This window comes from Pipistrellus kuhlii, unplaced genomic scaffold, assembly GCF_014108245.1.
Source record: "Pipistrellus kuhlii isolate mPipKuh1 unplaced genomic scaffold, mPipKuh1.p scaffold_m20_p_5, whole genome shotgun sequence".
NCBI classification, from domain to species: Eukaryota; Metazoa; Chordata; class Mammalia; order Chiroptera; family Vespertilionidae; genus Pipistrellus; species Pipistrellus kuhlii.
The window spans coordinates 65,541,072-65,565,704 of NW_023425551.1; the positions used below are offsets into that span (position 1 = coordinate 65,541,072).

Below are 24,633 nucleotides of genomic sequence, written 5' to 3' on the forward strand. Positions count from 1 at the left end.
CACATCTTCGAACTCAGCACTCAGCTTACAATCACCGTCAATCTGCATCTTTCCAGAGCTGAATTGCATGTTTGTTGTAGTAATCTGGGGGCATTCTCAACATGAGACTACTTTACATTAAATTCTCTGCTGGAGATTTTTAAAAACTCAGTGAGTATGAATTCAGACTATAAATCAGTGTAACAGCTCCTGGTTCAAGTTTGAAGGGAAAGTACCGTTTTTGTTTTTTTTTTCTGTTTCCACCTGGGGGTGCAGGGATGGGGTGGGGACTGCACATTCCCATCCACTCCAGGGAAGTGTGAGGTGTGCCTCTCATTTCCTGTTCCCTTTGCTATCTCACTTTAGTCTGGGCTTACCTCTTAGACTCCCCACTACTGGCTGCCTTTTTAGGGGTAAGGTAAAATATAATACAAATTATAGTAGTAATGATGGTGTCTTACATTATATGAAACTAGAGGCCCAGTGCACAAAATTTGTGCATGGGGGGTGTCTCTCAGGCCAGCCTGCACTCTCTCCAATCTGGGACATCCCTCTCACAATCCAGGACTGCTGGCTCCCAACTGCTCGCCTGCCTGATTGCCCCAAACCGCTTCTGCCTGCCAGCCGGATCGATGCCTAACTGCTCCCCCGCCAGCCTATTTGCCCCTAATTGCCCTCCCCTGCAGGCCTGTTCACCCCCAACTGCCCTCTCTTGCTGGCCTGATCACCTCCAACTATCCTCCCCTGCAGGCCTGGTTGCCCCCAATTGCCCTCCCCTGTAGGTCCAGTCACCCCCAACTGCCCTCCCCTGCTGGCCCAATCACCCCTAAATGCCCTCCCCTGCAGGCCTGATTGCCCACAACTGCCCTCCTCTGCTGGCAATCCTGTGTCCACATGGGGGCAGCCATCTTGTGTGTTGGAGTGATGGTCAATTTGCACATTACCTCTTTATTATATAGGATACGGTAAAAGAATAAAAAAGGAGGATGCTTACTAGCACATAGGCTAGCAGACTCCTCCAGATGTTAGGACATCCACTAGAATTTTAAAAGATGGAGAAAACTAAAGGTAACACAAACTCTTCTCAGTGAGTTGGAGCAGGTGCTTTGAGAGCTGCCATGTAGTGGGATTCGAGAAGTGCAGACTTAAGCTACTGAACTGCCTTCTAAGAAGTTTGTGTGTCTGTTGGGGGGTGGGGGGGCAGTGTTCTGAGTTTGTTGCTGGGCGTTTATTGTGCTAAGTGGTCAGGGAGGGTGGGGTGGCATGGAATTGCTCCAGATTTTACAAGAGCCTCATATGCCAACAGCTCTCCTCCCACACCAACCTTCTTCCATACAGCCCCTTCCTCTAAAATATGTGAACAGAAAAGAAAAATATCAGTTAGAAGGGTCTTCAAACATTTTGTCTGCCCATGGTGGCCAAACATCAGATTGGTTGAGGGCACAAATCAGATGTGCTGATGGGAATGGAGGGACAACAGGTGCAGGAGGTGAACTGCCATGCAGGACTGAGGTGACCTGGTCTCTGGCTGTGATAACTCGGTGGGTGGCACTGCAATGAAGTGAACAGAACACACAAAGAAACACATCTGCAGAGGGGAAGGCAGAGAAAAGTCTGGCTATTTGGGGCATCATATTTGAGGTATCTGTTCATTCCACAGGAAGAAACGGAGCCAGAAAATGTGCGCTCTCGCTGTGCTCAAGAAAACAGCTTTCCTTTACATTTTAAAGGCCAATCAATAGTCGGCTGGGAACAGACGGGAGAAAGGTGAGGTCCTTGAAGTCTGGAGGCCAATAGCTGCCAACAGGAACAGACTGACAATGATTGACAGGACGTGCGCCTCTGGCTTCAAGGTCAGCAGAGTGTGGCCTGGGGCCCCACGGACTGTGCCTGGTCTGTAATTAAATGCCACCCACACCTACGTCTCCACTCCTAGTCCTCACAGCACCCTGTGGGGTAAACACTATCACGTTCATCGCACAGGTGCCGAGCCTCGAAGAGGTCAAGGACACTCCTCGGGCCTCGCATGAATTGTTCAGGCAATCAGGTAGTCTCAGATTCTCCCAGAACACCCTCCATTTCTCCCTTGCAGCTTTTTTGTTATTCTGGACATTATTCTTTTCTACTAACAAGATGAGCAGTTTCCACGAAGGCAGGATCTTGTCTGCCCCGTCCTCTGTTACGTCCAGTGTCTCCCTGAGCCCAGCACATAACGGGAGCCTGGTAAACAGCAGGGACTGATGGACAGACTTCCCCTGAGGAGCTAAGCCTGACCTGACCCGGGTCAGACTTCTCTCCGCCAACGCCGACCAGCCCGCCCCGCTGGGCACACAGCGCTATTTCTCTTCCTGTCACTCCCCAGTGTCTCTGTCCTTTCCTTCGCTTCCTCTCCTTTTCTTCCCCCCCCCCCCCGCCCCCTTCTTCTTCGATCCCGTAGCCCTTCCTGGATCTACTGCATCTTCTCCTCTGACAGAGGGTCTAAAACCAATCACAAACGGAGGGCTTTAGCACCATCATAAACACTGAAACATCCACATAAAACAGAAAGGCCAGCGCCTTTCAAATAAAGGCGGCCGCTTCATTCTGAGAAATGTGTCCCGCATGACTGCTAGGCTTCTACACTCACCTAATTCTAGTTTCCATTCCCCACAGAGATAACTGGCAAACTGAAATTCCGGGGATGTGTTCCCGGAGCATGGAAACACACACACAAGCACTGTGCCCTCAGGGCCTCCGGAGGGTGGGATTGCTATGACAGCAGCGCCGCCAACCTTTTCCCAGTGGCGTTTTCTGGTTCCACAACATGTTTTGCAATGAAAGAGGGAACCTGTTGGACTGTCGCCTCCTGTTTGTGAAGCATTGGCTCCAACATGTCGCAGGGAACTTTCTCCTCCGTGACGAGGGCTGCGGTTGGCGCCCGACACGTTTTCACCTGGAGGCACACCTACCCGCACCCGCACCGGCACCGGCATGCAGGGAAGGCTTGCGTAACACTGTCACTGGGTGGAAACGAGAGGTGCGGAACTTGTCTTTCGGGAGGATTCCCTGCAGAAGGACCCATGCTCACAAACCACAGGGAGGGTCACACGGCCGGCAGGGAGGAGGAGAGCGGCTATTTCTGTTGACAAGATAACTTTCGCTACGAAGTGAAAATAGCACAAATCTCATCTGCGATTTACTCTGCCAGCAAGCTTTTCGGGCTGGGGCTGGGGAAGGTTGCAATTGTTTAATTTTTCTGTGCATACCATGAGACAGTTTTAGGTGGCATTGTTTGAAATGTGCATGAGAGGTAGCCATCTATATTTGGATAGGAGGGAGGCCATGCCGTTGGAAACATTTTAGCAGAGTAAAAAGGAAGCAGAAAGGGTCATGTCTTGATTTGGTCTGGCACATGGCCAGCTGAATGCTGAAAGTACCTCTGACTTTTTTTTTTTTTAAGTTGATGATGTAGAAACAGGGACTGAGGGAAATCAAGGAAATGTTAGGTTGAGCAACTATCTGCCATTTCGTAAAATTACTTTTTAAATATTCTCTAATGAAAAGTAAAATCACCTGACTATATCGTCAGTGGTTTAGTCCTGACCTAAGAGGAGGAAGACAGCCTTCACAGGGTGAGAAATTAGCCTGCATAACAACCAGAAAGAGGAGAAAAAAATATAAACTATGAAATTCAGGCTCAGTAGACAATTTAGCGTAGTTGGAGTCAGAATACAGTTCCATTTAATAAATCCATGATTCATAACCTGTCATGAGATATAGTCAGTGCTAATAAAAGGTAAGTTTTAACAAACTTTCAGCAAGTCCTGGGGATAAGAGGAGAAAATACTGAGTTCCAGAAAAGAGAATATTTAAAATTGAACATATACTCAGAAAATCACCAGAATGTCGACGATCACCAGAGTAGACACCATATCTGTCATGGGCATCACAGTGCCCTTTCAGAGCAAGGGTGCCATGGCCCAGCTGTCCAGTAGGAGTTGGCTATTGATTGCTCACCCTTGCGTTCTTCCCTTTTCCCAACCACCCAGAAATGACTTCCCCTGAAGGGAGTTGCCTTGCTCATATTTAAGCCTCCTTTTCAGTGGTAGCCAAGAGCTGAATCAAGATGTCCATTGTGAGCTAGCACTACAGTAGGCAGTAAGCAACCATTTTGCAATATATAAATGTATCAAATCAATGCATTGCACACCTAATATCAACTAGAGGCCTGATGCATGAAGATTTGTGTAAGAATGGGACTTCCTTCCTCTGGCTGCCACCTTTGCTCTGGTTGGAGCCACCTTTTTGCCCAGTGCTGCCTTTCCACCTTCCCACACTGCTCCGAGGCCTGTGGAATGCCTGTGTCGTCACCATGGTGATTATGCACGCATCCTGCCCTGCTTCCAGCCACTCTGGCATCTGTGTGTGCAAATTAAGCCATCTTTGTTGGATTAATTTGCATACTCACTCCTGATTGGCTGGTGGGCATCATGAATGTACATTCAATTTACATCTTATTCTTTTATTAGTGTAGAAGATTATAGCTCAATAAAGCTGCAGGGGTGGGAGGGGGCGCAGCAGAGAGAGAGTGTCCATCAGGTATAGGGACAAGGAAGCCTGCTGGCCTGGCCAGAGTGGTTTCCATGTGGGCTGGAGGAGGAGTGTCCACAGAAGTGTGTGGGAATTTAGAAAGGAAGAGAACAACAATAGACCTCTTTTCAGGAACTTGGGCAGAGAAAAAGGGGAACGTAGCTATGGAAGGAATTAAGTTCCTTATTTGAGGTGGGTTTTAAAAATGTTTGTAGAGCGGCTGAAGATACAGGGCAAAGTGGACCATTGATTTCTTGATGGAGCAAGGTAAGCGCTAAGAAAAAAAGGGCCTTCAGAAAGAGCTAGTTGTGACCAAGAAGTGAGGTCTGGGGACAGGAGAGAGTCCAGTTGCGTGAATGAGCATAGCGGGGAATGAAGACTGCGGTTCACATGGGAAAGCTTGAATTTCCTCCATAAAATAAGGCTGGCATTCAGCAGTATCTTAACATGCTGCATTAACAATTTTAAAAATATTGTAGCTTTTTCTACAAGATGCAAAGTGATTTCCACTATGGTCACATAATGATATTGCTCAGCCCCGCCTAGAATGGACATGGGCCAAAAGGGGTGCGGAGGGCGTGTTCCAGCTGCTGAGCGGTCTAAAGGGTGGCCCTGGGCGTGTGTGGCAGAGCATTCCAGTGCTGGCAGAGCGAGTGGTCGGACAGGTTATGCCGTTGGTGACAAGAACAAGGTGCTGGCTGAGTCCAGCCCTTGTGGGAAGCCGGGGTGTTCAGATGGATGTCTGGCTGTGATCTCCAGCCAGTATCTCCAGCGCCCTCTGGTGGCAAAAAAATACCAGGAGGGACCTATTGACTATCGATAGAAGCAGAAACCCCTGCAGACGTTTTTCTGTAAAGGGCCAAATCCAGCACTATGGGCTTTGAGGGTCACTCAGTCTCTTTACATAAACAAATACACACCACCAAGTACTATTTACAAAGACAGGCAGAGATCCAGGCTTAAGGACCCCTCACCTGAATATTTTAATAGGAATATTATTTTTGAAAATGACAATGTTCCCAAATCGTGGCTCAGAGAAGGACATCATCTATATAGTGATCACTACCTTAAACAAGTCTTCAAAGCACACAACTTATTTGGAAATTATATAAGGGATTGGCACTACTTTCTCTAGGAAAGGAATTTTACAGAACATGCAATTTTGCTTTAGACAATAAAAACAGAAGCCATTTAAAGTGTTTGTGTTGACCTATGCATTACCACACATTTCCACACTAGCCATCCGCTCTGAGGGACATTCTTGAGGTGACAAGGAGGGACAATGGACTTGGGGAGAGTGATGGAAATGTGGAACGTCTGAGTGAATCAATCTGACTTCAGTTTCTTGGGACACGAAAAAGATGGTTGCAGGGCATGAGGGACACAGGCGAGGTCCGGGATCCTAAAATTCTGAAAGATGCCATGATTGAGAGCTTTCCTCCGGTTATAACAGCAGATTTTGAGTTTGGAGATTTTGGGTGTGAGTCTCAGACACAGACACACAAATGAATAAGACACACACTTGCTGCCATCGGGCAAGTCAGGAGGTGTTATACAGTCTCACCAGGCCTGGCCAGCAGCACTGCCAGCCTTGCCCTGGGGCACCCACCCACAGGCAAGCATAGCGCTACTTCTGCTATCACCTCCTCTATGCTTGTTAGCGTAGGCATGTTAACAAGAGGCGCCCGAGTCCAGCATTTGGCTAGAGACACCAAAGCGTTCTTCTGCCTCCATGTGGAACTACTGTGCACACACTTCAGGATAGAAAACAAGAGCTGGTAATTCCTGAAAGCCTACTATGTGCCATCTTTGTCACATTATTCTCTTAAAAATTCTTGGAGTAGCTGTTATTCCCATTTTAGAGATGTGTTAACTGAGACTTGGGGAAATCAAGAAAAAATTTATCAAAGTCACAGAACTAAGTAATGCCACAGCCGGATTTAAATCCAGCTCTGGTTAACTTCTGCTCCTTCTAACATCCTAGCACAGCGGTTCTCTGTGTCTAGTCCCCGGACCAGGCACAGCAGCACTTGCTAGAAATGCAAATTCTCTCACCCTATCCCAGGCTCCTAATCAGAGACTCTGGGGGTGGGCCCAGCAGTCTGCTTAAACACAGGTGCACGCTGAAGTCTGAAGCCACTGCAGATGCTGTCTCTGAGAAAAAGAGGGTACGGTAAGGCCTCATTTAACATTCGATAGGTTCTGTGACTTTGAGCAAAACAATGTGTAACGATATAAATAAGGGTCCTATGGCATCTCATCTATGTTATAACAAAAACTTGGAATGAAATGATGTTACTCAAGACCTCACTGTCTTATAAGAGGTGCCAGGTTATAGGATAGTGAGCAAGAATACTATAGGATGGTGAGCAATAATACGCTGAACAGCCCTGAACCATCCCAGAGCACTGAGAAAGGAAACACGGCAGCCGGGCAGGGACTTTTCTGGCCACCCAACGCCCAGCTCTTTGAGGACCAAAGCAATCCGATCACAAGGAGCTGTGAACAGAGACGTACAAGAGCATCGTCATATTTTGTTGACACTGTTCCCTCTCACAACGTGAAATAGCAACATGACATTGTTATTCTGTGGTGGCCAACTGGAGGTTTGATAACTGGCCCCACATTTACCACAGGCGGGTGACAAACCCTGCATTTCCAATAAACTGCTCCTACCCCGGTGCATAACCTTTAATGGGAGGGGCGGTGACCACCAGCCCCCACTGGTGTGGAAGGAGTCAACATCAGCCAGGTGTCCCATGTCCTCTCATCTAACTGGTGAGGTTTCACACTGCACACCTTTCAGTGTCAGGGTGAGAACCACAGGGATGGGAGTTACCCAGCAGCCACCAGGGCCCAGGATCGCCTCCCCAGGTGCATCTGCTCTCGTGGGAGACACAGGCAGGGCCAGAACACAACCACCCCCATCGTCACCTGTGGCAAAACTCCCCGACCTCAGACTTTGCAAAATGATTAAAACCAAGAGCGGCCCCAGCCTGACAGACCCAGCCCATAGCTGTCTCCAGATTTCCAAACCAAAGCCGAAACTCACCCCACCCTCTGTGCCTCCGGGACAATGGGCAGGACCAAGATTCAGGAAGAACGCGCATTGCCCAGACAAGTTAGTGTGTTGTTTTGTTTTTCCAGGCGGTACTAATCTAAGTTTAAACAAACAAGCGGGGCCAGGTGTGTGGAGGGGAACATGGTCCAGACAGAAGCCCATGGTCTCCCAGAAAACCCCTCTGTCTGGGTGCTCACTGGGTGCTGGGCAGGGGTTCTTGGGCAAGGCAGCACTTTGCAAAGCAGCAAGACCTCGCCATGGCTTACCTGCAGCAAGTCCCTAAAGAGTGGCGTTTAGAGTCTCTTTACAGGGTGTCGGGTGTAGGGTGTCACTGTTATGCCTGGTGCGAGGCACCTTCCCTGCCCTCTCTCTCTGCAACCAGGGTGGGAAGGCCAGTGTCCAGTCAAATTAAACACTGCCCAGGCACACAAGTTCTCTATTCTCCCTGGTTTCTGCTCCTTTGACTCAAGGATGGTTCCCAAAGGGGAGCGATCTCTTTGTCACATCTTTCACAACCACGCTTTTGAAAGGGAGGCTCTTAAATAATACATCACGAGTCACCTTTCCTATTTCCCCCAAACCGCATGAAGGTCAGGTTGCAGCACTATCGATTTCCAAGTGCTCATTATCTGTCTTCTCTCCAAGGGTAGGCTATTAAAGGTAGCGAGGATAAGATCATGCCTCGCGGATTAGCTCATTCTAGAGCTAACTGCCAATACCTGGAACAAGTTCAAGCTCTCTGAGCGCCGGTTCCCAAGCTGTCATTTCAGGCAATGTCAAAAAACACTTTCCCCCCCCCTCTGGCCACCCACCTAACCATATAATTTATCTCCAAAGTGTCTTGAGACTTGCACAAAGTTGGAGATGACAGGAATATTTTCATAGCACTTAGCATAGGACACGATATGGGGTGGGCAGAGGGAGGGGTCGGTGGCAGGGTTGGGCTGGGCAGAGTCACAGAATTTGCCAGCACAACCAGACACAAATGAAGGGCCAAGCCTGCCTAGATAGCGGTCTAGTTTCACCCAGTTCCATGCCAGGTTTTGTTCATAACCTAGGCCTAAATAATTGCAAACATTTAAAACAGAACCATCGCCACGATGATACGATGATATGTTCAACTGTAAAGGTAACTACAGGCTCACAGTATTTTAGCTGAGGGAGGGGCGCAAAGCAAAATTTGGAGTAACTGAGATCAGAGACTCTAGTTAACAGAGATGTGAATTCGAATTGCAACTTTATCATTTACTCTTTGAGCTCGGAAAAGTTATTAAATTTAATCTTAATTCTCTCCTTTGCGAAGATCAATGTCAGCACTCACCTCATGCAGTTGTTCTGGAAAACTGAGACTGTGTTCAGTGAGCTCGGCATGTGGCACATAGTAGCTGCTCAGTTAAACAGCAGCCATTATAACTACTGCTTCTCTATACCAAGGGGCAGCTCATTACAGTTGACCCTCGAACAATGAGAATTTGGACTGTGTAGGTCCACTTAGGAGCACCTTTTTTTTTTCTTTCTCAGTAAATACGGTCAGCCCTTCCCCTTTATATCCGAGGGTTTCTTACCTGTGGGTTTCGCATCCCCAGATTCAACTAACAGGACCAAAACAGTGTTTTCTAATGCCCGATTACAGATTCCCAAGCGCTGATACAAAATACTGGTTTCGATCTGGTTGGTTGAATAAGCTATAGTCAAAGGTAGGAGGATGTTCGACTGCACGTGGGTGGGGGACCCTATCCCTACCTTGTTTAAGGGTCAATTGTACTGTTTAGACATTAAATGCTGATGCCTCCAAAGGACCTTGGAGGACCAACCCAATCAGCTTCTTACCCGGTCAGGACAGAGCCTGGGCCTGCCCCGTGACTGCACACTCTCACAGTTTAAAATTTCACCGTCCTTCTGGCCAGCTGTGAGGTGCAAAACTCCTGCCTCCCCTCAGCCTCAGCCTGCTGAAAAAAAGCAGCCAGATCAGGTTCTTCGGGTTGGTTTCCCTTTCCCGCCAGCTGTCGGCTCTGAAAAAAGGGAGCTGGGCAGAAGATGGGCGTGTTCTCTACACGCGCAGTCAGGCTGCATTTGTGTCTTTTACCCAGGAGGCTTTCCCCCGTGGGTGACCCATTTCTTAACCGTACTTGCCTCCCCTGACACATAAAAGCCTCAGAGGTCTCCCTTGGAGACAGACAATCGTAGCAAGAGTTAGTGAAAAAGGAAGCAGTGGCCAAAATCACCGGTGAACTAGAGATAAGACAGTAAATGCCCTTTTCTCCATTCAGAGTGCGTGTTTCTTGGTAGAAACTAGCTTTCCCTTCAGGACAGCTGGCTAGAAAGTCCAGCGACAGTGAGGCGGTTACCAAGAGAATGTTGTTAACCTGACCATTATGGGAACCCCTTCTTACCCCCTTCAACGCCCCCCAATCTCACAAGCATGTGTGGTAGCACAGGTGAGGACGTCTTCGGATCCCTGCCAGAGACTAGCACGTGTCCTCTCCTTCCTGATGGACACTGCCCTGGAGGTCCAACACTGCTGGCCCCGAGGCAGCGTGCAGAGCTTGCAGAGCACCATAATAACATCAAGACCTATAGCAGCAGCAGCCTGCCCCTTCCTGAGAGCTGGAGTGGCGTCTCCCAGTAACCCTCTCTCTAAGCCTGGAAGAGGTCTGACGGCCCTGTTTGAGATGAAGGGCCTGCAGTCGCCGAGGTTAAGTAGCTTTTCCAGAGCTGGGGCCAGGCCTGGGATGAAAACCTGTGTTCAGGATTCCCCGAGGGCTGTCACGCTGACTCAGCAAGTTCAACCCCCAAAGGCTGCTTCCCGTCCTTCAATTATTTCACTGCGCAGCCTTCTTCTTGTTAATATTTTAACACTTAATGCAGCTCCTTGCAAAAGGCTTAGTAGTGGTCTTTGTGTTGGTAATTGTCCAAGCTGAAGGATAAGGGTGCTAGCAAGGGGGTCCATTATGTAATTCTATGTAATTCCACTTTTGCATGTTTTTTATTATCCACAATCAGGTGTTGGGGTTAACTTTTTTAATTGGCTCTTTGGAGAGCTGGGCGAAGTGAGATTTCAGCTGTGGACTCCGCGGGGGTGCTGTATCCCTCATCACCTCCCATGACTCAGCAGCCCAGCACTGGCCTGCAGGCTCTGTGCAGGCTCCTGTGCCCTGGCAGGATGCCAGCCACCTTTACCAGGTTGGAACTGGCTGCGCAGAGCGCCTTTCTGACAGAGAAGGAATGTTTCCCAGCCTCCACCCCATCCGTGGGGCTCACGCCTCTCAGGTGCGGTCCATTTCACAGGAGAGGCTGTGGGAGCGACTCCACCCGCACCCTCACCTGGGACGTCTAACCAGGAACCTTCCAGACAGACTGGGCTGCCCGGACCCTTCCTCCAAACTTCCCAGAGAAAACAAAACATCCGGGGAAATGCTAGTTCTACTTTTCTTACCGGTCCCTCTTTTCTTCATCAGTGATGTTCATTGTTTTACCCTAAATTCTGGCGATTTTATCCACTTAGGTGTAATTTCCTGGCTAAAATGCGGAAATAAGGGGCTATGGGAGAAGTAGGTGAGCAGGTCCTACGAATATTTCCTGCTTTTACCTGTCGCTCCTACAAGACAAACAGGCAGTGCCCCCAGCCCTCCCCTTCCTGGTGGGAGAGGCAGACTGGGGGTGGCGCCCCACCTTGAGGTATCACATGCCCTAGGAAAGGTCAGGGCTTGGCTCTGGGCCACAGGCAAAGGTATCCCTTCACGTCATTAAGTTTTCCTTATAACAAGGAGCGAGGGCTCCTGGGAAGAGCTGGCATGCTCCCCAAGGGCCTGACAGGTTGGTGCCATTGCCATGGTGAAGCCGAAAGTCTGGCCCCAGCTCCCTGGAGGGAAAGAACACTGCAGTGCCACCTGGAATAAACCCTCTAAAGTAGTTTCTCCCTCTCCAGGAGGGGGGCCAAATCTCAAAAACTGAAAGCAAGACAAAAAACAAAACCAAACAAAACCCCAGGTGAGTGTCAAGCACAGAAGACAGGCCCCAAGGAAACAATCAGATGCATCAAGTTTCCTAGGAAAATGTATGCACACCTCTCATCCACCAAGACCATCACAAACTGAGTAGTCAATGTGGGCTTTATATGAAAAACAAACAAACAAAACCACTATGGAAGTTCTATTTGTTTTTCAGAGTCCAGACAGCTCCTTAAATAAGAGCAATGCGCTTATGTAGCCGCCCATGAGTTAGTGGCATCATCTTCATAAAACAAAACCGAGTAGGCCAAAATCTTAAAATGGAGAAAAGAAGACGGGTGCCCAGATTAGGGAACAAGGTGTAAAACTGACAAGCCAGAAACCACTTATGTGCCATGTACTTTCAACTCGATAAGTAGCTTTCAAATATACACATATATACAAACAACCTGAAAAGCAAAGTGAATTCAGCAAGTAGATGCACAGAAGTAAAAGAAGGTGTCATATCTGGTTGATTGAAAGCAGGTTTCTAAGGCGCCCAGTTGGCCAGATGCCTCAACCCAGTCAGGAGGCAGAGCTGAGGGTGGTGCTGTGCTCTGCCCTGGGTGGGAGAAGGAGCAGTGAATGTGAGTCCCATGGCAGTGGGTTAGATGTGTAATGGAAGGCAGCACACTGTAAAAAAAAAAAACAAAAACTGGGCCACCTGCTCTCATTTGATATGCAAAGTGATAATTAATTTTAAAAAACTGTATGACTAATGTCCAGGGTGACTTTATTTCATGGAGAGAAAAAAACACCAACACGATTTTCCTAGACACCACACAGCGACTGGCACTTTTCATTCCTCTTTTTATCACATCATACCAAGGGGGGGAAAAAAAAAAAAGTCAAATCAGTGGAAACATACCAAAATATACCCCACACTACTTAAATTAGCACAATTAAAATTAAAACATGAAGCAATATTTTGTTACACTTTGATTCAACCTCTATTTACAAATTGCACTTTTAAAGATAGCAACATTTCTAATACGGCATAGTAGGTTATTTTGCTTTATTGTGTTTTTTTTATATCTTAATATAAAACTTTGAAAGTTTTCTTGAGTAAAATCATACTTTCTTCCTCAGTACATAATTTATTTACCCATGAATTTCAAAACCGGTTTTCTCTTTTCGCGCTTGCCTCTTCTATTCTATTTTACAAATGGCACATACCTTCCGAGTAGGAACAATCAGACACTCTGCTCATTTGTACGAGGCTCATTTATAAAAAGTTAAAGTATAAGAAGTGAAATATTAGCAGCCTAATCCTTTGGTTTCTCTTTTTTAAAAAAAAATCATCCAATATAATCTACAAACCAGTGGTAACTTCTTTTTGGTTAAGAACAAATCCCCAGGTAGGCCATGATTAGAAGCCAACGCTGCTGGGGGACGCGCCGCGTCCCTGGCCCGCCGCTCCGCCCAGGCTGCCGCTGTGCACGACTGGTTGGACATGACACAGGACACAGTAAGGCACAGTGGATGGTACAAATAAAAGCAAACACTTCAGGACTGTGTGTGAGTTTTCCGCACAAATACTAAAATATGTACCGTTTTTTTTTTTTCAAGATAAAAACAAAAAAGAAATACATATTTTTTGTTACGAAATACCTATACAAAATGTTTAAATTTACACCATCTGAGCTGCCAAAAAGGTTTAAAAAAGTATCGGTTTTCCATCACACATAAAACTCTCTCTCACCAACAGGTCCCAGCGGACTCGGGTTACAATGTCCCAGCACGTCGTGGAGGGAGGAGGATCACTGTTCCCTTCTTGCTCTCCCTTACCCCAACATAAGACAAAAACAAAGGTCAGATGTTGACAGTAGTGTATTCTACTTGCACACACAGCTGGAGTGTAGGGAAAGAAACAGTCACGCTGGGAGACCACTGGCTGGCGGGTTGGAGTAAGGCACTTCCTTGGAGAGAGCAGCGTCCGAAGGCGAGGTGGGGAGACGTGGGGAGCCCGTGCTCGGGGTTCTGGTGGAGACCGAGGGCTGCAGGAGGCTCCTCCAAAGACAGCAGGGGAAGACGCAGGAGGTAAAACCTCGAGGCAAAGTTCTACACAGAAGTGGTCACTCGGTCAACAGCATGATTGACCTCGTTTTTGTTGGAATCCAGTCCTTTAGCAGCATTCATGTCGTTCCGCAAGTTCTCCACTGTCTTTTTCATATTCTTTAGCTCCCCTGGGTGTGGCGTGGCCCGCCTCTGAAGTGTTCTCTGAAAACAGACAGTGGAGTGAGTGTTTCGGGTTCATCCCGTGTCTCTCTCAGACAGGCAGCTCCGGCGGCAGACTCCAACACAAACCCTGCCTCCTGCAGACAAGGAGCCGAGCTCCGAGCACTTACCACGGCTTCCTGGTGGTTAATGGGCAAGGACAGTGTGGCATGTAACTTATCTAGCCAAGAGAGGGGATTACTTTTGGAATAAAAGAATACGCTTTAAAATAGGCCATTACTGTGTAACAATGAAGTTCCATGAACCGTGAGAGAAAAACATAAAAGATTTATAAGATGTAATTGTGGGGTATGAAGGGAAAAAAAGATGAAGGGGTAAAGAGTTCTGAATTAAAATCACTATAATGTTCTGGTTACTCAGAGCGGCTCTGGCTTTCTCCAACCCTGTAGGCACGGGAGTTGAAGAAAAGGGAGAGCAAAGAAAAGGCCACTTTTCTTATCCTGCTGTGTGCTGTGCGCATGGCCCTCTGAGGAGAGGTCACTCTCTCCTCATTAAGACCACGGAGCTAGAAGCAAAGTCAAAGGATGGGGGCAATGCTTTAAAATTCTATTATTGCACAGGCCACGTGCTCTTCAGCTCATAAAAGGGCATTTACATCTTTCAAATGGTCTGTCCCCGCGTTCAGGAGGAGCTGAACGTAGGCTAATAGCATGTGAGTGCTACAGAAGCAAGGAGGTACCTGGTGAGAGAATCACCCTCAGGAAAGAGCCGCTCACAGTGAGGTATTGTCATGCCTAAGTCCTGTTTTGCACCCGAAGCTGTAAGTGGAGAAAATCCCCTTTGGTGACAGCTGGAATAACAGAGACTTACATATAATAATTTAAAAGCCACCCCTGGTTTGGGGGCTGCGAGTACTCCCGCAAAGCTCTGCTTATGAAAATCTAAATGAGCGAGGAGTTTAAGAGCCAAAGTCAACAAGTAGGAAGAGATGTCGCTGAATTCCGGAGGTGGCTGAGACACACTCAGGTGTGGATGAAAGTGAGGCTGAGAGGCACTTTCACATCTATTCCTGATTTCTGATTGAAAACTCATTAAATAATCCAACTTAGGGGGAGGAGGAGGGAGGGAGGGAGGGAGAGAGGGAGAGAGAGAGAGGGAGAGAGAGAGAGAGAGAGAAAGAGAGAGGGGGGGAGAGAATCCAGCACAACTGAACTTGAACTGCAACACAGCAGGAAGTATGGATGCAGCCAGCATGATACTGTTATGCCTGGGAGTGTAAGAAGGGACTTAATTCAGTGGGAACAATAACAAAAAAAAATCAATTTTAAGACAACAGTGGAAGAGGGAGAGGAAACTATCTTACCTAATAAAATGGTAATATGCAAATTAACCATCACTCTGCTATATTCACAAGCCACGCCCACCAGCCAATCAGAGCAAATATGCAAATAAACCCAACTAAGATGGCTGCAGCCATGGAGAGCAGGAGGGAGGCTTGGGTTTCTCTGGCAACGGAAGAAGCAAAGCTTTCTGCCTGCCCTAGCAGGCCTAAGCCTCTACTCAAGGCTACAAAGTTTCAATTATAGAAGGTAAACAAATCCAAACAGAAATGGCAGCAGCCATGGAGCAAGCAGGTTTGGCTCCACTCCAGGCTATAAAGTTTCAATTGTAGAAAGTAAATAGATTCCAAATGCCAGGACCTATGCTTGGGTAGCCATGGGCTGTGGCTGGCCTTCAAACCACCACAGGCCCCTTGCCCAGGTCACCCCACACCCCAAAGGAACCCCCACCCTGATCCGGGATACCCTTCAGGGCAAACCAGCTGGCCCCCACACATGCACCAGGCCTCTATCCTATCTAATAAAAGAGTAATATGCAGATTGAGCATCATTCCAACACACAATATGGCTGCCCCAATGTGGTCAAAGATCCTGCCCCTATGTGGACACAAGATGGTCACCACAAGATGGCCAGCAGTTAGGAGGGATCAGGCCTACAAAGGAGGGCAGCTGTGGGTGATCAGGCAAGCAAGGGAGGACAGTTGAGAGGGACCAGGTCTGCAAGGAGGGCAGTTGGAGGTGATCAAGCCTACAGGGGAGGGCAGTTAGGGGTGACCAAACCGGCAGAGGAGGGAAGTTGGGGGCAAACAGGCTAGCAGGGGAGCAGTTAGACATCAATCAGATTGGCATGGGAGTGGTTAGGGAGTGATCAGGCTGGCAGGCAGAAGCAGTTAGGGGCAATCAGGAAGGCAGGTGGGCAAGCAATTGGGAGCCAGCAGTCCTGGATTGTGAGAGGGATGTCCGACTGCCAGTGGGATCGGGACTAAATGGGCAGTCAGACATCTCTTGAGGGGTCCCAGATTGGAGAGGGTGCAGGTTGGACTCAGGGACAACCCACACCCACACCCCCATGCCAAATTTTGTGTGCCAGGCCACTAGTCTATATATATAAAAGGGCAGTGACCATATGGCTGAAGGCTTAACCTAACACTGGAAGTCAGTCCTGCAGTCAGTGCTGGGTTGCCGAGGGGGCTGCAAATCAGGCCCGGAGAGAGGCCTGGAGAGAGAAGCAGGGTCTGATCTGTAGCCCCCATGGCAGCTGTTGATCAGCCCTTGCCTCTCTCTTTCTCTCTGGGTCTTGCTAGCAGTGCACCTCTGTTTCTCTCTGGGCCTCCATGGGGGCTGCTGATCAGCCCTGCCACTCTGATCAGGCCCAGAGATAGGCCCAGAGATGCTGCCTGGCATAGAAACCAAATCTGAGTGAACTGTGAGGAGACAATGGCTGCCTAGGAGGTGGAGCTTTTGATGCTGCCTGGCATAGAAACCAACCAATCAGAACATAATCTGGGTGAACTGTGAAGGCAGAACCTAACGTAGGGGCTGAGGAGGGATTTTATGGCAGCTGGGTGAGATCAGGCTGGCAGGGGAGGGCATTTTTGGGCGAGATCAGGTCAGCAGGGGAGGGCCACTGGGGGTGAGATCAGGCAGACAGGGGAGAGCAGTTGGGGGCGAGATCAGGCCAGCAGGGAGGGTAGATAGGGGTGATCAGGCAGGCAGGCAGAAGCAGTTAGGGGTGATCGGGTAGGCAGACAGAGGGATTAGGGGCAATCAGGCAGGTAGAGATAGTTAGGAGCAATCAGGCAGGCAGGCAGGCAGGTGAGCAGTTAGGAGCCAGCAGTCCCAGATTGTGAGAGGGATGTCCAAGGGGTCCCATATTGGAGAGGGTGCAGGCTGGATTGAGGGGATCACCCTTCCCCAAAGCACAAATTTTGTGCACCAAGCCAGTAGTCACAAATAAAGAAAAATAAGCACCATAAACTAGTCAAACAAAAAGACTCAAATGTTCCATTGTCCTTGCACATACTTGGTGAAATTGTACCTAGAATACCTAGTTTTGTCTTCTAAAAATTCTAAAATTCTAAAGGCAAAACAGAAAACACACTAGTTGAAAATACACAAAATCCTTATCAGGTGTCATTATTAATCTTGGAAGGCTTTTAGATTCCGAGCTTCAATTGAGGCCAAGAATCTCCATTTCCATACCATTTCATTGTCTTCTTCATCTTTTTCATCTTCCAAAAATCGGATTGCACTGATTCTGTGTACTGCCCGCTCGTTCCAGGCCTCGTCGGAGACGTCATTCACCAAGCTCTCCAGGGCCCCACAGCGAGGCAGGTTCTCTGTCATGACAAAGGCACATCAGCAGGGAGCTCGGGGTCGGTGACTGGACACTGCTATGCAGTAATGTAAAACATTAAAAACAAAAGAAAAAGGCACTGGCCCTTGTGGCTCAGTTGGCTCAGCATTATCCTGTGCATTAACCTGAAGGACCTCAGGTTCGACTCCTGGTCAGGGCACATACCAGCTTGCAAGTTTGATCCCTGATCTGGCGCACATATGGGAGCAACTGATGGATGTGTGTCTCTCTTCCTCTCCCTCTGTCCCTCTCTAAATCAGTAAAATCATATCCTTGGGTGAGGAGTAAAAAGAAAAAGCCTGGGACAGAGTTGCTCTCTTTTTAATGATGCATAACACTAACTTCAAAAACGTTCTCATGAGAGTACTGTGGCTGCATGTGTGGGGGACTAGTACTTGCTGCAATAACACATTCTACCACGTTTTCCCTTGGGGCCTTCAAAACTCTTCTAACAAGGGTGGGGCTGGCAAGTGGGGCTTTGGGCCCTTCCACTTAGGGGACTCCTGCCTCCCAGAGTACTTCAGTTTCCCTCCATCAAAATCAGCGCTCAGCAAAGGATTTATAACAGCAATATGATGTTAGTGTGAATACTTTTTTAAAACTACACATATTTACAAAACAAAGATACAATGATCCAAAACAACTCACTGGCTTAAAAAAATAGTTTGCCAACTGAGGTCAATACTCATCCTCCAAACCCTCAGTTTGGATTTTAAGCAAGTGCTACCTTTTTTAGGAGTATCTGTGTTTTCCTCCTCAGCTAACATTCAAAACCAAGAGTGTTTAAAGAATTTCAGCCTAAACAGGTGTGAGTGGTACTTTGTCTGCAAAGGTGCAGGGGACCCTCCAGGAGGAGGCCCACAGGGACCTCGCCGGGGCCAGCTCTAAGGGACAGAATTGGACAAAAATACAGTCACATGTGAAAATGATGGATCTTATGGGGAGATACTAACTCCTACTAATTCTTGTGGCCAAACGAATGCAGTCCTTAAATTCACCTTGGCAAGTAGGTTCAGAAGGCAGCTGAGGAAGTAAGACACAGGTTAAAATCTTCTCTCCTGTGGTGAGGTCTGTGTCTGTCTGGAACGTGAGCAGAGGCTGGGACTGGTTGTCAGATAACCACAAAGCCTTCAACTTCAAGGCCGTCAGAGACAAGGGCAGATGTGACAACCTAATACAGTATAAAACAAAAGAAGACGTCAGGTCTCAAGTGGTGTCATCCAATCAATTCCTGTCAATAAAAACCGGGGGGAAAATGAAAACACCTCCTGGGGCAGGGTTCAATTTTTAAAATACGTTGTGTTGATAGTAAGATACCTGATTTATGTTTTGCAGGTAGATTGAGTAGGTAACTGTGCTTCCCTTTCTGCCATCACCTATCTCATCAACTCCAACATGCCATAGGGCACAAAATGAGAAAATTACGGGGCACATAATTCAGTCCTTCACTAGGAGGTCCCGACTTAAAGAGAAAACCAAAGCCAGAGTAACTGCGGCAGCTGAGTTCTCACACAGAATGGCAACACCTTCGCGACGGGGCTGGTGGGATTACCTGTTTACAGCAGCCCGTGGCAAATCAGGGTGGGAGGAAGGAGATGTGTGGGGTGCTGAAGAAGTTAAAAAAAAATTTTCATGGATTCCATTCGCTTTCTCTAGGGAGATTATTTTAAGTGTTCCATCCTAAACTTTTATCTTTCAGTTTCTAAAAGCTCCCACTTCTCGGATGCCTACGTGATAATTACTATCCACATCAGATTGCTTCCATTTCATATGAGATCGTATATATAAAGCAAAGCACTTTTAAAATTATAATGTCACACCTAAAGATTAGATTCCTGTTTATATTTACACAAATATTTCACAGCTTGGCTGCAAGCAGTTAGATCTATTCAGTAAAGATCACTACCGAAATCAGGACTTGGTACCTCCAGAGGACAGCCCAGTGTTTCTCAACCAGGCGGGACTTTGCCCTTTAGGGGGCATCCGGCCATGTCTGTAGACATTTGGGTGGTGCTATGGAATCTAGTGGGTCCAGGCTGGGATTGTTGCTATGACAGCCCCCATAACAAAGAATTATCTGGCCCCAACTGCTAACAGTGCCGAGGGAGAAAATGCTGCTTAGTAAAAACTAATGCTTTATACAAGTTATTAATTCACTTTGCTAAACAACCAAAACCATGTTGATACCAAAAATTCATGGTTGAAAGAACCTAAGGATATATTTGATCGAGTATTATCCCACTAGGTATGACTCCAAATATTAAATTGTGGACCAGTCTTAGAAGTGACTGTTTAAGCTAATCACATTCTGTTAACTACTATCTGAGGCAAATTTTCTTAGAAGAGACATCAAGCCCATTAATCCCATGAAGAATGGCAGAACAGCATGTATTCCTGGGGTTCTTTCTTTTATAAGATTGTACACCTACCCCCCAGTTAATATATGAGAAAGATCAACCTGTAGATCTTGTCAACAGATTAATACTGAATTATTAGACAATAATTACCAGGCAATCCTTGTTTTACTGTGTTTTTGCTTTATTGCACTTTATAGATGTTGTGTGTTTTGAAGGCAAGACCCCCCACCAGCAAAAAGATTACATTCACTTCATTGCAGTATTCGTGTTATTGAGAGGGTATGGAATCGAACCCACAACTATCTCTGAGGTCTGCCTGTATACCAGTCTGAACTGAGAGACTTGTGGGAAATAAACCTGAACTTTTTGCAGAGCTATGAAGAGAAGGTATACTCCAATAATATAAAACTAGTAAGGAAAATATAATTTAAGGAAAATGTTAAACTGGTTAAGCTACTATAACAAATGAAGTAAAAAAAAAATCAAAGAGTGAATAGAGAATATTAACAAATACATTACCAACAAATTTTTCATGAGAACAATTAATATGCTTTGCAAAGATTTCCAACGTAAGAGTTGTGGAGAAGCGACAGTATTTTCCTAACGTGAGTCCATGAAGACAGATGCCTCCCTCGTATGTGTACTGGGTGGGAAGCACAGTGGAATTGTATCTATGTGGGACTTAGGTTCAGAAATCAATGCATCTGTGAGAACTGTATATGTTAAGTACCCTTTGAAAATTCTCTATGTATCACACACTGCAATATTTCACTAGTGAGCGCCATGAGAAATATGGGTTTCTAAATCCCAGAATCTACTCAGTGCAGTGAAATACATGCTCAGACCATGAGGAAGATGGCCAGCAGATGCCTGGCTCCACGTCTCCTGTTCTGAAGTACTGCTTTCTGAGGGGAATGTAAAGTGAAATCGCTTATGCTTATACAACTTATTTCTCCCTCTGCCCTAAGGCTGTCATGTGTTTAAAAGCAAGGAAGTTAAAAGACAGAAGACATGTATTTGCCCAGGCACCGTGACAGTGATTTTTTAAAATACCCTAATATACTATGAAAGCTTAAAGTACATTAGACTTTTTCATTTTATTGAACAAAAAGATCCTTTCTTCAAAAGTCTGTTCTTATTTCTTTTTTAAAAGAACTTAATCTAATATCTTTTAGAATGTTCAAAGTTTCAGGTCTTGGGCAAGAAATCTATAGTCAGCATCTCTACCTTTCTTAAGCATGAGAACATGAAGAAGAAAAAAATCAAGGCACAAAACACAGGTAACTCAAACTAACAACTGGCTTCTGACTAACAACTGGCTTCCTAGCAAATGTTGAAGCACAGGTATAGGTAAAGGGCCAGGCAGAGCATCGATAATAAAAAACAGCTTCTACAGATGACAAAATCACATGGTAAAAGCTAAAACAGGTCACTGGACCCTACAATACATCTCATAATCACATTCAACAAGCCGCATGAGATTAATTTGTTGTCTGAAATGCCAGTTTTCCTGCAAAGAATCTAAGTGCCAGCTTGAACATGCCTGTTGCCCACACAACACACGAGCCTGTTCACAGTGTCTGGCAGACAGAGGTGCTCCTGTGATGTCAAAGAGAAAAGAAGCCCTGTGTCCTGCCCGTCTGCACACATACTGGGCTGGGCTGACCCTCTCACTGACTCTCTGTGGCCTGGGGGGAAAGAGACACATAGGCCTCTGTTTCTCTTGGGTGAACCATCCCAGACACAAGTGGAAAATAGATAAATAGATGTTATATATCCTGGCTTTCCAGACGAGTTAATAATACATTTTTGGTTTATTCTGGTAGCTTCTGTACACTGCAGAATCAACACAAGAAACCATAGCTCCACTGTACACTGTTCTATTTAGGACCACATATTCCCCACCCCAAAATAAAAGGCCAATACTTACTACTGACATCAATGGTACAAGGGTGAAAGCAAATTAATAAGTAAACCATGAGTCTCTCATTTCTAGTACATCCATGACCAACCCAACCTGAAGCAACTTCTACAGCAATTGCTTGTTAAACTTATTTAAGAACTAAACATGAAACACTCTACTGATGAATGTAACATTAAATTCCCTGGTGGATGCACACTTCTTACAATTAAATGTTTAATCTGTTTGTTACCTCCTACTAGAACTTTTAGTTTTAAGCAAAGTTTTCAATAATGTTTAAAGATATACAGAGAGAGTATAATCAATGAAAAAAATAAACAATATCAAAATATCTGAAGTGAAAGTCCCTGTAACCCCAAGCCTCCATCCTTCCTCTAGGTAGTATTTCCCAAAGTGTGGTACACGTACTCCCAGGGGTACGGGAAGAGTTTGGTGGGGGTACGCGTTGCACCGGAGTTTGGTGGGGATATGCACTGCACCGTGCTTAGCTGCGCCTAATTCTACGTTCTCATGAGTCTGAGAGGTACTCAGCGTTACGAAAATTATAGGAGGGGTACACATATGTCAAAAGTTTGGGAAACACTGCTAGGTGAACTACTATTAATATTTTGGTGTACCACAATAGGTAAGGAGGTAAGTGTTCTTAAAAACATGAACAAAAATGATAATACTCTGTATACTTGCTCTACTAATCAGAATCTGTGTCTCCTGTGTCACTACAGAGAAATATCTCATTCTTAGAACTGCTTAGTATTTTGTAACATACCTATACTGTTTTATTGTGTTTTGTCTTTTAATACTTTTATTTTTTCCAGCTTTATTGAGATATAATTGACATACAACATTGTGTAAGTTTAAGGTGTATAACATGATGACTTGATACATTTAAAAATTGTGAAATGATTACCACAGAAGACTTAATTAACATGACCATTACTTAACATAATTACCATTGTGTGTGTGTGTGTGTTAAAAACACTTAAGATTTACTCTCTTAGCAATTTTCAAGTACATAATACAATACTGTTAACCTACAGTCACCATGCTATACATTAGATCCCCAGAACTTAGTCATCTTAAAGTGAGTACCTTTGACCAACATCTCCCATTTCTCTCCCTACCCCCTACCCCCAGTCCCTGACAACCACATTCTACTCTTCATTTCAATGAATTCAACTTTTTTAGATTCTACATGTGAGATCATACAATATTTGTCTTCCTTCATCTAACTTATTTCATGCCCTCAAGGTCCATCCATGTTGTCATAAATGGCAGAATTTCCTTCTTTCTCATAGCTGAATAATATTTCATTAGATAGATAGATAGATAGATAGATAGATATAGATAGATAATCTTCTATTGATAGATTCTTAGCTATATCTTGGCTATTATGAAGAACACTGCAACGAACATGGGAGTCCTGTTTAATATCCTGTTTTCATTTCCTTTGAATACATACCCAAAAGTGGGATTGCTGAATTTTATGGTAGTTCTAATTTTAAGTTGTTGAGGAATCTCCATACTGTTTTTTACAGTGGCTGTAACAGTTTACATTCCCACCAACTGTGCACAAGGTTTCCCTTTTCTCCACATCCTTGTTATTTCTTGTCTTTTTCATAATAGCCATGCTAACAGTTGTGAGGTGATATGTTTTAACTAGAGGCCCGGTGCACAAAATTCATGCATGGGGGTGAGGGGGAGTGTCCCTCAGCCCAGCCTGCACCCTCTCCAATCTGGGACCCCTCAGGGAATGTCTGACTGCCCGTTTAGGCCCAGCCCCGGTAGGATTGGGCCTAAACGGGCAGTCAGACATCTCTCTCACAATCCAGGACTGCTGGCTCCCAACTGCTCACCTGCCTGCCTTCCTGATTGCCTTTAATTGCTTCTGCCTGCCAGCCTGATCACCCCCTAACCACTCCCCTGCCAGCCTGATTGAAGCCTAACTGCTCCCCTGCCAGCCTGTTTGCCTTTAACTGCCCTCCCCAACTGCTCAGACCTGCAGGTCTGGGTTACACCCAACTTCCCTCCTCTGCCAGCCAGGTCACCTCTAACTGTCCTCTCCTGCAGGTTTGATTGCCCCCAACTGCCCTCCCTTGCTGGCCTGGTTCCTCCCAACTGCCCTTCCCTGCTGGTCATCTTGTGGTGGCCACCTTGTGTCCACATGGCTTGTGTGTTGGAGTGATAGTCAATTTGCATATTACTCTTTTATTATATAGGATATGTTTATATTAATATTTAAATTTTTTTTGTTTTTATTATTATTATTATATATTTTTTATTGATTATGGTATCACATAATTGTCCTCATCCCCTCAATCCCATCCCAAACCCCTCCCTACATATGCCCTCACCCCCCCAACCCCTTACTCCCCCATTGTCCATGGCCACTGGTCAGGCCCATATGCATGCACACAAGTCCTTTGGTTGATCTCTTCCCCTTACCCCCACCTTCCCCTACTTTCCCTCTGAGGTTTGAAAGTCTGTTTGCTGCTTCTCTTTCTCTGGGTCTGTTTTGTTCATGAGTCTATGTTGTTCATCATTTCCTCTAGATGTGTGAGATCATGTGATCTAAATTCAAAGATATAAAAACTGTTTCCCCATTGAGAGTCATTGTTAGTATTTGGAACTACTAATATTGCAGTGAAGATCCTCAAATACCCAATTTTGTGTGTTTGGGGGATAATCCTCTGGGAGGGAGTCTAATATATGTATATCCTATGTCCATGGGTAGCTGATAATACAAGACACCTCCTCTGTGATTGTACCAGAAGATTTGCTGTTTACTTTCCAAGTGCCATTTTATAGTTATCCTTGCTGTGACTTACTGTATCCAATTTATCAAAGAAAGTTTTTGGAAACTAAGATGTAGTCTCCTATACCATA

At 46.1% G+C, this 24,633-nt stretch overlaps 1 protein-coding gene across 5 annotated transcripts in view; it reads right to left on the bottom strand.

Annotated features, from left to right (window-relative positions):
- Positions 1–12,314: 12,314 nt before the first annotated feature.
- Positions 12,315–24,633, bottom strand: part of LRRC1 (leucine rich repeat containing 1) — a 127,074-nt gene continuing 114,755 nt past the window's right edge. For 3 of the 5 annotated variants that reach the window (XM_036415411.1, XM_036415412.2, XM_036415413.2), the window contains 3 exons: positions 18,471–18,643; positions 17,319–17,455; positions 12,315–13,818 (listed from right to left, as the gene is read on the bottom strand). In XM_036415411.1, the coding sequence (XP_036271304.1) occupies positions 13,660–13,818; positions 17,319–17,455; positions 18,471–18,643 (469 nt within the window). In that variant the 3' untranslated portion in view covers positions 12,315–13,659. Of the gene's footprint in view, positions 13,819–17,318; positions 17,510–18,470; positions 18,644–24,633 lie in introns of those variants that run through there. The other 2 variants (XM_036415416.2, XM_036415414.2) reach the window with 2 other exon arrangements.